At 37.6% G+C, this 12,611-nt stretch overlaps 1 protein-coding gene across 3 annotated transcripts in view; it reads right to left on the reverse strand.

Moving 5' to 3' along the window:
• The window catches only part of akap10 (A kinase (PRKA) anchor protein 10), a 34,217-nt gene that overhangs the window by 3,915 nt on the left and 17,691 nt on the right, over positions 1–12,611 (reverse strand). Inside the window, exons 5-14 of one of the 3 annotated variants that reach the window (XM_067437735.1) lie at positions 12,407–12,505; positions 9,705–9,789; positions 7,211–7,334; positions 6,509–6,645; positions 4,362–4,506; positions 4,083–4,247; positions 3,810–3,925; positions 907–986; positions 587–639; positions 397–492 (exon numbers count right to left, since the gene is read on the reverse strand). In XM_067437735.1, coding sequence (XP_067293836.1) covers positions 397–492; positions 587–639; positions 907–986; positions 3,810–3,925; positions 4,083–4,247; positions 4,362–4,506; positions 6,509–6,645; positions 7,211–7,334; positions 9,705–9,789; positions 12,407–12,505 — 1,100 coding nt within the window. Of the gene's footprint in view, positions 1–396; positions 493–586; positions 640–906; positions 990–3,809; positions 3,926–4,082; positions 4,248–4,361; positions 4,507–6,508; positions 6,646–7,210; positions 7,335–9,704; positions 9,790–12,406; positions 12,506–12,611 lie in introns of all 3 variants that reach the window. The other 2 variants (XM_067437736.1, XM_067437734.1) reach the window with 2 other exon arrangements.

The following is a 12,611-nucleotide window of genomic DNA, read 5'->3' on the forward strand; positions in this document are numbered from 1 at the left end:
ATGCAGTGTCTATTTTGTGCACAGCTACAACAGGTAAAAAGTGTGGTCGTACTCACCGTTACCAAAACAATTTATGCATGTTAAATATATAAAATGTCTTCAGCTAAAATATAGAGAGCCAGCTGAAGAACTTTACGATGACTAGTTTAATTTAAAAACTGAAACTTTTGGTTTTCGGATAAATTAAAACTTACATTTTTGGGTAAAAAAGTATATGTTGGTGCATCACTATGGAAATGAGGAGCATAAACATTCTGAGGAATCACCTTTGTTTCCCACCGAAGAAAGTAAGTCTGGGTTTGGAACAGCGTGATTAAATGACAGAATTTTCATTTTTGGGCCAACTATCCCCTAAGTTCAACAAGCATTAATGCGAAGACAAATAATATTATGCACTTTTGTTGACTTTACTTCAGGGCTTCCATGGTGTCCCTGCTGCATGACATCATTTACGATCATCTTTGCAATCTTCCATGCCATCTCTTCTTGTGCCTGACGCAAAAAACAATGAGCTTAAATCAATTACCACTGATTAAAAAGACATCATAAAAGAGGGCACATATGACTGCAATAAGCAGGTGCTCACCTCATCTGAGTTTCCCTGCACCCATTTCTTCATTGCTTGAGAAAACATGGAACCTGTTAGAAAGGAAATAGCGAGAGTGAGTGAGTGAGCTGGACAAAGCAGTGAATCCTCCTTTCCACCGCACTTCACCACAATCACCCCACATAACCGGCTACTTATCGCCATGGCAACTCTCTCTCCGTGCTCAAACTGAAGACTACAAGAGCACTTCACCATAAGTCATAACTAAGAATCAACTCACAATACGCGCAAGTGTGTTTCAGTGAGAGAGGAGAAAGTGTGTGTGTGTGTGTGCGCGTGTGCGTGTGCGTGTCTCCTACCCTTGGACTTCTTCACATCTGGTTCTGGCTCGGCCTCTCTGATGAACTGGCCCAGCTCATTCACCTTTCCAAAGGTCATTCTTCTGAGATGAAAGCAAGAAACACTGAATCTGGATCTCAGTGTTTTTTGTATAATACCAAAACCTCAACAATATGGATCTTTTATTTGCGGGCCCAATCGGACCATGAAAAAAAAAAAAAACGTATTTTTAATGCGAATATAAATAGTAGGATGTGCTTGATAATGAAAATAAGTATAAGCACTATACATCATGAAAAGTAAGGCTGCGGTGCTCTGCTCACTGGCAGACTGTGCGCACAGAAAGCCGTGTCTTTTAGCATGCGCTTGCAAATTCAGCTCTCTTTCACGTCTTATTGTAATTTAATTGTTGAATACACACGCAATTATGTCAAAATGGCCATTGTGTGGAGTATTCATGCAAAGCCAGTCTCAAGTCAGGTGTGTATCAGTATAATGGATGTGTGCGTTTGGTCATAAAGTGACAGCAGCCTAATAACTCACCTGCTGTTTTGTCATTAATGTGACTCAAACAAAAGAGAACATAACTTACTGCTCTAGACTGAATAAAGTTTTTTAGCTTAAATAAGAATAAATATGGTTGCAGACAGTTCTTTTAACCCTAATTGATGGAGATTTTCATTTCATAAACTATTTATTTTCATCAAGAGGTGCACACATTTTTGGTCCAGATCTTGTATTGACACTGCAAGAGTCCAGCACTCTGTGAAGTCTCCTCCAGCACATCCCAAAGACTTTCAATGAATTTGAGGTCTGGACTCAGAGGAGCCAATTCATGAGTGAAAATGCCTCCCAACCATTCTTTCATAGTTTGAGCTGATGAATCTTGACATTGTCATCCTGGAATATGACCATGATGTGTCTTCCTACATGATAGTTTAAGAAATTAAAATCTACACACTCCATCAATTAGGGTTAGAAGCTACAATCATAATAATCACTGCAATAATGATTCAGTCATAGACTCTAAAGCATTTGCCGATTTAAATCCAAACTGTGACATTTTCGGGGCTAGGCAGTGTATTATACTATATTATGATTGTCATTATTAAATATTATGTTATAATTTTATAGTTCAACAGTATAAGATATTTCTTTAGTATTTATATTAAAATAAGAATATTTTTAATAATTATAATAGTAATAATAATAGCATGGGGTGGGCGGTTCAGGTTCTTTGACTTTAGCTGATCACATGCCTGTATTTTATTTTAGATATTTAAAATAAGAACAGCAAATAATATAAACAATAGGAAGAAATAATAGAACAAAGCAACAGATTAAATAAACTTTCACGCACAGTAGGTTTATTTAACAAGTAAGAAATACTGCAGAAAAAGAATAATCAAATGTAAAAATAAAACAATGTAGTGTCTTTTTAGTACAAATTAAATGTAAACTAGGGGTGTCCATGGTTAACCGATTGACCGATTAACCGTTAAAAATTGCGTAACCGAGTGAAACATTTTGCTCGGTTAAGTGGCGTCAATGACGTGCCTTGAATTTAGTTGTAATATATGTTTGCACCCCTAGAGACCGCCAGAGCGCTCCCAGACATTTGTAGTATCCATAGGGTTAGGGTAGTATCCACAAGAAGAAGTCATGACCCGCTTTCTAAGCGGGCAAAGAAAGCGTGGGAGCACTTTAAAAATGAGAGTGACGGGGCGAAATGCAAGTATTGCAATGCAGTGCTTACCGCATTTTTCAGGCTATAAGTTGCTCCGGAGTATGAGTCACATCAGTCAAAATATGCGTCATGAAGAGGAAAATAACACGTCGCACTGGACTAAAAGTCGCATTAGGGCAGAAGCAGAGCGGGAGCCGCGCGCGCTGTGCATAACGGATCAGAAGAAAGAAAGTTTGAAGTGAGAAACTTGTGAATGACTAGAGAAAAGCAGACGTTACTTTAACTGTAATGAAGAAAACAAAAAAGCTGATCGCGGACTGAAAGCAAGATGGCCAGAGCTGAAGGGACGAGTCCACAGATGCTTGAACTCTCTGCCGGGAGAGGCTCATCAGCCGCGCGAGTCAAACGCTGTCTGTGTGAATCATTCTCGGCTGCATATTTTACTAACGTTACATGCTCTAATCGTGCAGGCGCCCTCGCGGCCACTCGCATTGCTCGTGAACTGGAGCGCATCTCATCCTAATTTAACGAAACTCAGCGTACGCCTCGCAGACATGAAATAGATCTTAATAGAAACTTGAAATGTCTTTTAACAATTTAAAACGAAAAAAAATAGGCTACTCTCTGATTGTGTAATCCATGAAGTGCATTTCTCTATAGGCGCGTTCACTACGGAGATGGTGGTCGTCAAATTAATAAGCTAAAAATAACCCTGACGCACACTATGGTTAACCAAGTATTAACCGCTAAGGGCCTCGGTTAACGGTTAATGAAAAACTTGAAAACGTGCAGCCCTAATGTAAACTGATTCTTATTAAAGATGAAAAAAAAGTTATTCAGTCAAGAGCAGTGAATGATATTCTGTGTATTTTGTTGTTTGATTAACATTAATGAAATAGAAGGTGTATAAGGCTACTGTTACTTTAAAACCGAATGTAAGGACTGAATATACTGACACACATCCGCTTTTAAAACACTTTAAAACAGTTTACATTTACTTAAGAAATAACCGACAGTGTTTGAGAAAACTCCACACGATGGATATTTTGACATAATTGTGTGTGTATTTGACCATTTAAGCCATGAAAGAGAACTGAATTTGGGATTGCATGCTGTCTGAGAGGGGCCCCTTTTCTAACGTTAGACACTTTATATCGTAGCCTCATTATACTGTATATCGTCATACCATCCAGCCCTAATGGAAGTGTATTATGGTGGTTTCAAACCTTGACTCACCCAGCATATGGTCTCTGGTAGAGAGACTCAGGGTCCAGACTGGCGATGTCCACCGTTATCGCCTCATCAAAGTTCTTCAGGATCTTGATTGCTGCTTTTTTAGTACCTTGCTGAAACTAGAAGTGAAAACATTTTGGGATATTATCAGGACAAAGTTACTCATATTTGCAACCATTTTCTTGAAGAATCCTTGTATTATTATACAAAATAAGCAATGTGATGAGCAAAATGAGCAATGTGGCCTTTTGCACCACCATCAAACCAGTGACTCACCTGGGCTTGTGACCCTTCTGTGACGTTGCGGTCGCATTCCTGGGTCCAGCCCTGGTTCGGAGTGTTGGCATTTCCTCCAATGAATTCGTCCACCCGTACAGAGTTAATAAGGTCACTCAAATACTTGTAGTAAAGGTTGCTTGACAGAAAGCCTGGCATGTAAACCTGAGGTTGACAAGGAAAAGAAAACTTCAATAGGATTTTCCTTCTTAATACAACCTACCACCTTTATCATTTTTGCACACATTTACATAAAACTATTGAGGTGACATAACCCACCTTCTCCATGGTGGTCCAGGCCTGTCTTAGTGGAGTGTTGAAGCAGTCTGGGAGAGGTCCGCCTTCTCGACAGATATTGGATTCGATTTCCATCCGTACAGAGTCACCAAAACCCAATGGATTTGTGGCTTGGAGTGAAAAATACCTAAGGAGAAAATATGAACTGTCATGTCTTCTGTCTACCTAGAGTAATGGTTATGCTTTTGACACATGCATAAGGATTTGAATAATTGCAAATCGACAGGCCTGTGGGATGCCTGATTGACTAGTTGGTCATAAGGAAGCTCTGTATTAAAATGCTGATTTAGGGTCATGTCTACCATAAACCCATCAGGCATGCTTGCTAACACACTAGTACCATTCAAAAGTTTGGGGTCAGTAAGATTTTCTTTTAAATAAATAAATAATTTTATTCAACAAGAATGCACCAAAGACTTTCACATTGTTGCAAAAAATTACTTCAAATATATGCTATTGTTTTTAACCACCTATTTATCAAAGAATACTGTGGGAAACAGGGAATGTATTACATTTCCACAGAAATATAAAGCAGCAAAACTGGTTTCAATGTTGATAATAATAAATATTTCTTGAGCATCAAAACAGCATATTAGAATCATGTCTGAAGGCTCACATTGTACCTAAGACTGAAGCAATGATGCTGTGCCTCACAGGAATAAATTACATTATTATATTAAATTGTAAAATTTCACAATATTATTCTTTTACTGTATTGTTGGTAACAAATGCAGCCTTGGTGAGCAGAAGAGACTTCTTTAAAGGGGTCATGAACTTAGAAATACAATTTTCTTTGAGCTTTTGGCATATAAGAGATCATCATACTGTAAGAATATCCTGTAAGTTTCAGAACTGAAAACTTAGTTAGTCCAATAAAAGCTTTTATTGACAACAGGGCCAGCAAATTACAGTTTTTTCAAAGTAGGGATCTATGACGTCAAAGGGAGGCAAGCACCGCCTCTGCTGAAGATGATCAATGCCTACTTCATCACTGCCTGTGTAGCCCTGCCCACCGATTCACACATGACATGGTGAAATTAAAATAGGTAGCCTAAAGTAACATAGGCCTAGTGTTAACCAAATCGAGCTACCAAGCAATAAACATGATGTTGAGGATTACAAAATATTGTACAGTGCCTGGGTTCGACAGTAATACAACATGTAAGTAACCGTGTTCATTCTAATGTCTGATCTGAAATGTAATGATTCATGTATAGTCAGATGTTCTTTGTCTGTGTGTCAGTAAATCAAACCAGTGACTAAACTCCAACTTGCGTTGTTTCTCTTAGGATGAAAATATTCTGTTATACAGTTAACAGTAATTAAATTCTATAAAGAAAGCGATCAAAGAAAGCTACCTTTGCAATCATTGGAGCAGCGCGCGCTGCAGCTGTCAATCAAACAGAGCAAGTTTATCAGTGATTCAAGTTTTATTCAACGAATCTTTTAACTATATCAGGTTAGCACTGTTAGTGAAGATGAAAGCATTCGTTACTGTACAGAAACTGAGTTGCAATGACAAAATCCTGCTTTCATGAGCTTTCATGATCGGCTACAATGATCATCACTGCAACCTTTCATGCCAGGATCTTAAAATAATGCCATAGATCTTTTCAAGATTAGTTAACCATGAGAGCTGTAATAATAAAAACGCTCTAAAAGAGAGAGTAATACTATTTCAAATGGAAAGACGTTAGCAGTGGGAGTTTACACTGAAGTCTCCCAGCGTACACGCCCTTTAAAACAGCGTTCGGAGCAGAGGCTAAAATCAAGGTAGGAAAAATGCCTTTTATTTATAAATTATGACAAATTTTTATGTAAAAGGCATTTTAACATTATAAGTGCACCCCAGGAAACATCATAAAACAATGCAGTTCATAACCCCTTTACAAAAAAATATATAAGGGTCATTTAAGGTCATTATAGTTATATTTTAGACATTGAGACAAGTTACTATATAGTGGAAATTAAATGTTAAAAAAATAAATAAAAAAATAATGTAAACTCAATTCACTGAGAATATGATAATTTGATGACTTGTAAATTAGTTGACCATCCTGATCCATCCCTAAATCTAGGCAGAAATAGTGTATCAAAAGAAATTATACTGAATTTCAGATAGGACATACTTGTCATAGAGGATCATGGCATCATTCTGGGCTTCCTGTCCATCATACTGGCCTTTTTTGGCAGCCAACTGATCTTGAAAGTTTTCTGCAGCCAGCCAGAACTGCAGCACATTCATTGCATCCTCCTTCTCCATGTACTATATTAACACACACACACACACACTTTGAATTAGGTTTCAATCCCACTTTATAATCCCATGGCACTTCAAATGTACTTGGATCAGAAATCCATCAACTTTTACGCACACTTGCACTTTTAGTGAATTCTGCCTTTTAGAAACAGGTTTTGGGCAGATTGTCGCACTCAGCATATTTCCTGTGCTTATACAGCTCTATGCATAAATTTAACTTCAAAGTGTGTTCTAACAGGACACCTAATAGCTGAACTATTAAAACACTTAAATACAATTTTAACGTGCAGTTAAAAAGTACAGCCCTTTCTATATTATTTAACATCTACTGTATCTATGAAATATTACATATAGGAATGAAATACAGAAATATTGGCCCCGCTTTATATTAGGTGGCCTCAACTACAATGTACTTACATCAAATAATAAGTACAATGTACTTATTTTGTTCATATTGTATTGCAAAAAACTTTGGGAAACAACTATCGGAAGACCATATTCACAATTCCTTTAAATATGCTAAGAGGTAGATGTCTGTTGGTCAGTCATGAGTAAGCATAAGCATCCTCACCTCAGAGAAGTAGAAGAGGGCTGACTCGCAGAAAAGGATGTCCGCCAGGAACACAGAGCCACTGGTCAGCACCTCGATCTGGTACTTACAGAAATAATGGCTGCGCAAGAACTCGCTAAAGTGCCTGTGTAAAAGATGCCAGACTTTTCCATGTAATTACAGAAATAAAAGCAGCTGCATAAACATACATTTCAAATAAATATAGTGCAAAGAGAGCTACAGAGCTATTCATTAAGATTAGGCCTATTTATTTAATGTCAATTTTGTATATAAACAAAACAATAAGATAAAAATTGAATACATTAGCATAAACATTAAGGCAAAGTAACAATTCATGCCCTCTGACCTTTAAATACATTTCATAAGAAGCTATTAAAGCTTAAAGTACCACCTCCGTGTGAAGCTTATTTTCTGGAGGCAGTGCAGCCCCAGCTCTACACCTAGCAAAAGCAGTTTGTGTTCAATAACAGCTAGAAGAAGAACAATGGAATGGAACAAAATATTTTTTAATAGTTTTAGCTTGTTAATATAAGTGACAATGTTAAAGGTAGTGTAGGCAATTTCGGAGAGGCTAGCAATAGCAAGCTAGCTTTAAATACAATAGACCCCACCCTCCCTTCAGAGCGTTCTCCAAAGCCACGCCTCCTCTAAAACACACGAAGAGCAAAGTCTGCGAAGCGTTTAAATCATTTTAAATTACCTCATGATTTAAAGCACATAACATTACAATAATAATGAATGTGAACAACAAGCTCTGACTTCTGCAGATTCATTTTGCATTATAGAAGTGCATAATTCAGAGTCGGAGGGTGTGAACAGCTCCAAAGTACGAACATCACAGGTTGACCTCTTCTAATTACAGCTACGACATGGCGTGAAGGCAGCATAAGCTCACGGTTTTGGTTCAGGAGGAACTGTAAAAGGCGGCTGCTGTTTTTTTGTGGAGCTCAGTCTGTCTACAGCTCTACATAGCCTCACGAAAAGCACTGATGACATGACGTCTGTGGGAGCAGACGCGCAGAGGTATGGAAATATATGTTGACAGGCAGGTAAGACAAAAGAAAAAGTGTTTCTGAAAAACAAACCCTAACTTTAATGTATTTGGTCTTGGCGGACTAGATCTACACATGCTGTTGCAGAGTAAGTATGGACTTGTTACTGCCAACAGATACACAGAAAAACATGCTGTGAGCATGTAAGATTTGCTGTTGCTGCATGAATAGACATGCATAAATCCCGTAGCAGATCTAGGCAGGTGGAGCAGGGGGGCGGTGATGGTTTTCAGTGCGCGCTGCAGGACCAGCTTACAGCGAACACTGAACCAATTAAATGCTGACCAAGAGGCCAATCAGCTTGTAGTAAATTATGTGACTGCTCTCCACAGCCTGTGCCAGTCTTAAACCCTGCTCCTGGAGGCCCACTGTTCCTGCATAGGTTAGCTCCAACCTTACTCAAAAACACATGAATCAGCTAATCAATCTCTCCAGGATTGCTTGAAAATCACAAGCTGACGCAGTTTGGATACAAACTTGTAGGGCATTGGGCCTCCAGAAGCAGGGTTAAATACCAATGATCTAGAGTTTTGTGACTGAACTAGATATATAGAGACATTTTTAAAGCTAATTCAGTATAATACTTCACACAGTGTGTGACTGTCACTCACTTAACTCGCTTTCGCTGCCATTGACAGCATATTCTGGCAAAGTTATATGGTAAGGGGGCGCTGTTACGCATCTTTTAGTCAGTGTTGGGCCTGTTTTGGGCTAGTTTTGAGTTGCAATTGGGCTGGTTTTCCTGTGACAACCTGGTAACCCTGCTTCTAGTACAGAATCTCCGGATCAAAACACAGGTGAAGAAGAAGCAGAAACAAGCAATAGCACATATATAAAATTAGGCGTTCATCATCATTAAACAGCATATAAATCAAAAATACCTAATGTTACCGAATGAAAAGTCGACCCAGGACGAGCTATAGGACTGTGAAACTTTGGGGGGGTGTTAATGAACTCCATCTGAGGGACTTGATGTACTCCATCTGTTTTGATCATCATTCTAAATCTAACGTAGTCTGACGTAGACATGTTCAACGTTTCTTTTTTTTTTAAATTAAATAAAACTTACCCACATTCAAATGTTGAAAAAAAAAATGAACGAATGAAACTGGAAAAAAAAATTGGTTTAAAAGCAGAGGGCCAGTTCTTTCTTTTGATATATTGCCTGTTCACATATTTATACAACTAAATATTCTGTAGGCCATATAACTTTTGTGAAAATGGTCAAAAATGCTGGCGCTGGCTGGCAATTTTTTTCTACAACGCTGGCCGGGAAAGAATTAAAAACACTTAATGACATGAACCGCCAAATACATCTGTATAAATGCCAACACAGTTCATCTCTTGAGTGCATTGTATGTAAATAAAAACTGAAAAATTTACACTTCTACAGATACAAGAGCAATAATTGTCAAGGACAGGAACAGAATGAAATAACTTACTGTTGTTCAATGATGGAGAACACAACAGATTGTGCAATGACAAAGCAGTTTGGGTCCACCTGTCCGTCCTCACCACAGATTTTTGCTGGCAAAAGTAAAAGAAAAAAAAAGGTTAGATCTATAGTATCCCTAGGGCTGGACGATATGGCCAAAATTCATATCACGATATTTTTCTTAATTTCGGTCGATACGATATAATTCCGATATCGATATGAACTATATAAAAGCTTTAGAAAAAACTACTAAGAACTGCCACATAGGATGTCTGTACCTACAAACTTCTGAAAAATGTATTGGCCAAGTCTATGAATAGTCCTCCTATAAAACTATATAATATTTTAGAAATAAAACCAGTACAAATAAATTAATGTTCACCTTTTATTTGTATTTAGCCTTTATATGAAAAAGAAATGTGAAATCAACATCAAATAAACATAAGACTCTCACTTTATTAATATTAATATCTTTAAGTTTAAACTATAACATAGGCTGATTATATTATTCTTAATATAGATTAAACAAAAGTGCTTCAGCCTGGATTCAGCCTGACTCAGAATATAGCGGATGGATCTGCTTCAGATGGTGGATCTGCTTCACAGCGTACAGTGCTCCTATGCCGCAGACGCAGTTTATTGAGCATTTTCTCAATAAGGAATAAGTTTTAAATTTCAGTGAAGAACAATTCATATAGCGCTCTATTTTCCATTTATGCAAAATTATAGCATATATTTAATACTGCATTAATTTAATTAAAAATGCAGTAAACAACGTAATACAGTGAAATATTATTCTGATCTACATCATCTGTTCACTACGTGAATATATAGTAAAGTGTCATTTATTTCTGTGATCAAAGCTGAATTTATCATCATTACTCCAGTCTTCAGTGTCACTCATCATTCTCATATTAGGATTTGATGCTCAACAAACATTTATGATTATTATCAGTGTTGAAAACAGTTTTGTTGCTCATGATGCTCCTTCATTGCTTTCATATATTGTCGCAATCGTCTGACTGTCGATCGTCACCTTTCAGCTCATAACGATTTGTATGTATATGTAACGTTGTCCTTCAGCTGCAGCTCCAGCGTGACAGTAACGTTAGTTCTACGAATCCGCTTTTGGACTTTCTGTGAGAGAGCGTCCTCCTCATATTTAGATACGAATAAAATGACACGTCATGCATAGATAATTTTTTGTCTCTGAAATTAAATCTTGATGTATTCACGTTGGTTTCTATGTATACACTTGCCCTCAAGAAGCGCGCAATCAACCGAGGTTAGAGAAAGCGGTCTTTAGCGTCCCTGTTAAATTGCCCGCCCTCGCTCCAGGTAACGCCGTTTGGAATCCCGCTCGGAGCGGGTCGACTAGGACCGGTGAGACCCAGTAAAAGTGCGGGGGATGAAAATACACTTTATTAAAAGTGCGGGGGACACGCCGAACCACTTCCACCCCACTGAATTAACGTTAGTCTTTCTTCTCTTATCAACTATTTCTTTCTCCTTACTTGTGGAAGTTCGTTCAGTTACATTTGTGTTGCGGTCAGGGAAACTCTTTTTGTAGCTAAAAGTAAAACTTGCTGCGTTGGATCAATCAGCCTACTACTGCTGAGCACTGGCTGCGTTACTGTGGTGTACGTCATTGCGCAAGTAGCCAATCATGTTCTGCTCTTTCTGACGGCTGCGCCCTGAACGGGACATTCTAAAACGCTTAACGTGAAAAACGCTTAACGTGGCTTAATGTACTAAGACAGTGTTAAAAACACACCAAACTCAGGAAATATCATATTAATTAAGTATACTATGCACAAAAAATCAGATGAGTCCAGAATATGAACGCAACGCGTTTTATTACACGTTAAGTGTTTTTCTCCCATAGAAAACCATTATAAGAAAACGCTTAACGTGGCTTAATGCACTAAGACAGTGTTAAAAACACACCAAACTCAGGAAATATCATATTATTCTGGACTCATCTGATTTTTTGTGCATGGTATACTTCATTAATATGATATTTCCTGAGTTTGGTGTGTTTTTCACACTGTCTTAGTGCATTAAGCCACGTTAAGCCTTTTCTTATAATGGTTTTCTATGGAAGAAAAACACTTAACGTGTAATAAAAGGCGTTGCGTTCATATTCTGGACTCATCTGATTTTTTGTGCATAGTATACTTCATTAATATGATATTTCCTGAGTTTGGTGTGTTTTTAACACTGTCTTAGTGCATTAAGCCACGTTAAGCGTTTTTCACGTTAAGCGTTTTTCACGTTAAGCGTTTTAGAATGTCCCCCCTGAACGTCAGTCAGTGAGGAATGCTGTAATATATTTATCGAAATATCGGAAATGTGTTTAAAAATCATATCACCGTTATTGAAAAAAATTATATCGCGATATATATTGATATTGAATTATTGTCCAGCCCTAAGTATCCCCTAACAGAAATCCTTATAAAAAAGTTTAAGTCCATTCCAACCAATCAAGGAGAGTCATTGTGAGAATTTGCAATTTAAATGTACTTAAATTAAAATAAGGTATGTAATGACAAGCGAGGAAGAATCTATAAAACCAGGCACTCATTTATTAAATCACAGTATCTCCTTTAAATATAATTATCTTGTCCAAACACAGGGGAAAAGAACCATTGGAGTACTTCATAAGCCGTCATTAAATACAGAGGTCATTGTGATAAGGAATTCTCTTACCCACAATGTCGTTGCGTATCTGTTCAGTGATGGGAATAGGCCTAGCAGCATCTGGAGATATGTACTTGGTGAAAATGTTAACGGCATCCCTCTCTATACCTACAAACAAAAAAATATGTGGAAATTGAAAATGGATAGAAAGGAAAAATGAAGGACATAGACTCAATCCACAGCAAAAACCTTTTCATCAAATTTAACATACCTT

Source organism: Pseudorasbora parva, chromosome 3 (assembly GCF_024679245.1).
Source record: "Pseudorasbora parva isolate DD20220531a chromosome 3, ASM2467924v1, whole genome shotgun sequence".
In the NCBI taxonomy this organism is placed as follows: domain Eukaryota; kingdom Metazoa; phylum Chordata; class Actinopteri; order Cypriniformes; family Gobionidae; genus Pseudorasbora; species Pseudorasbora parva.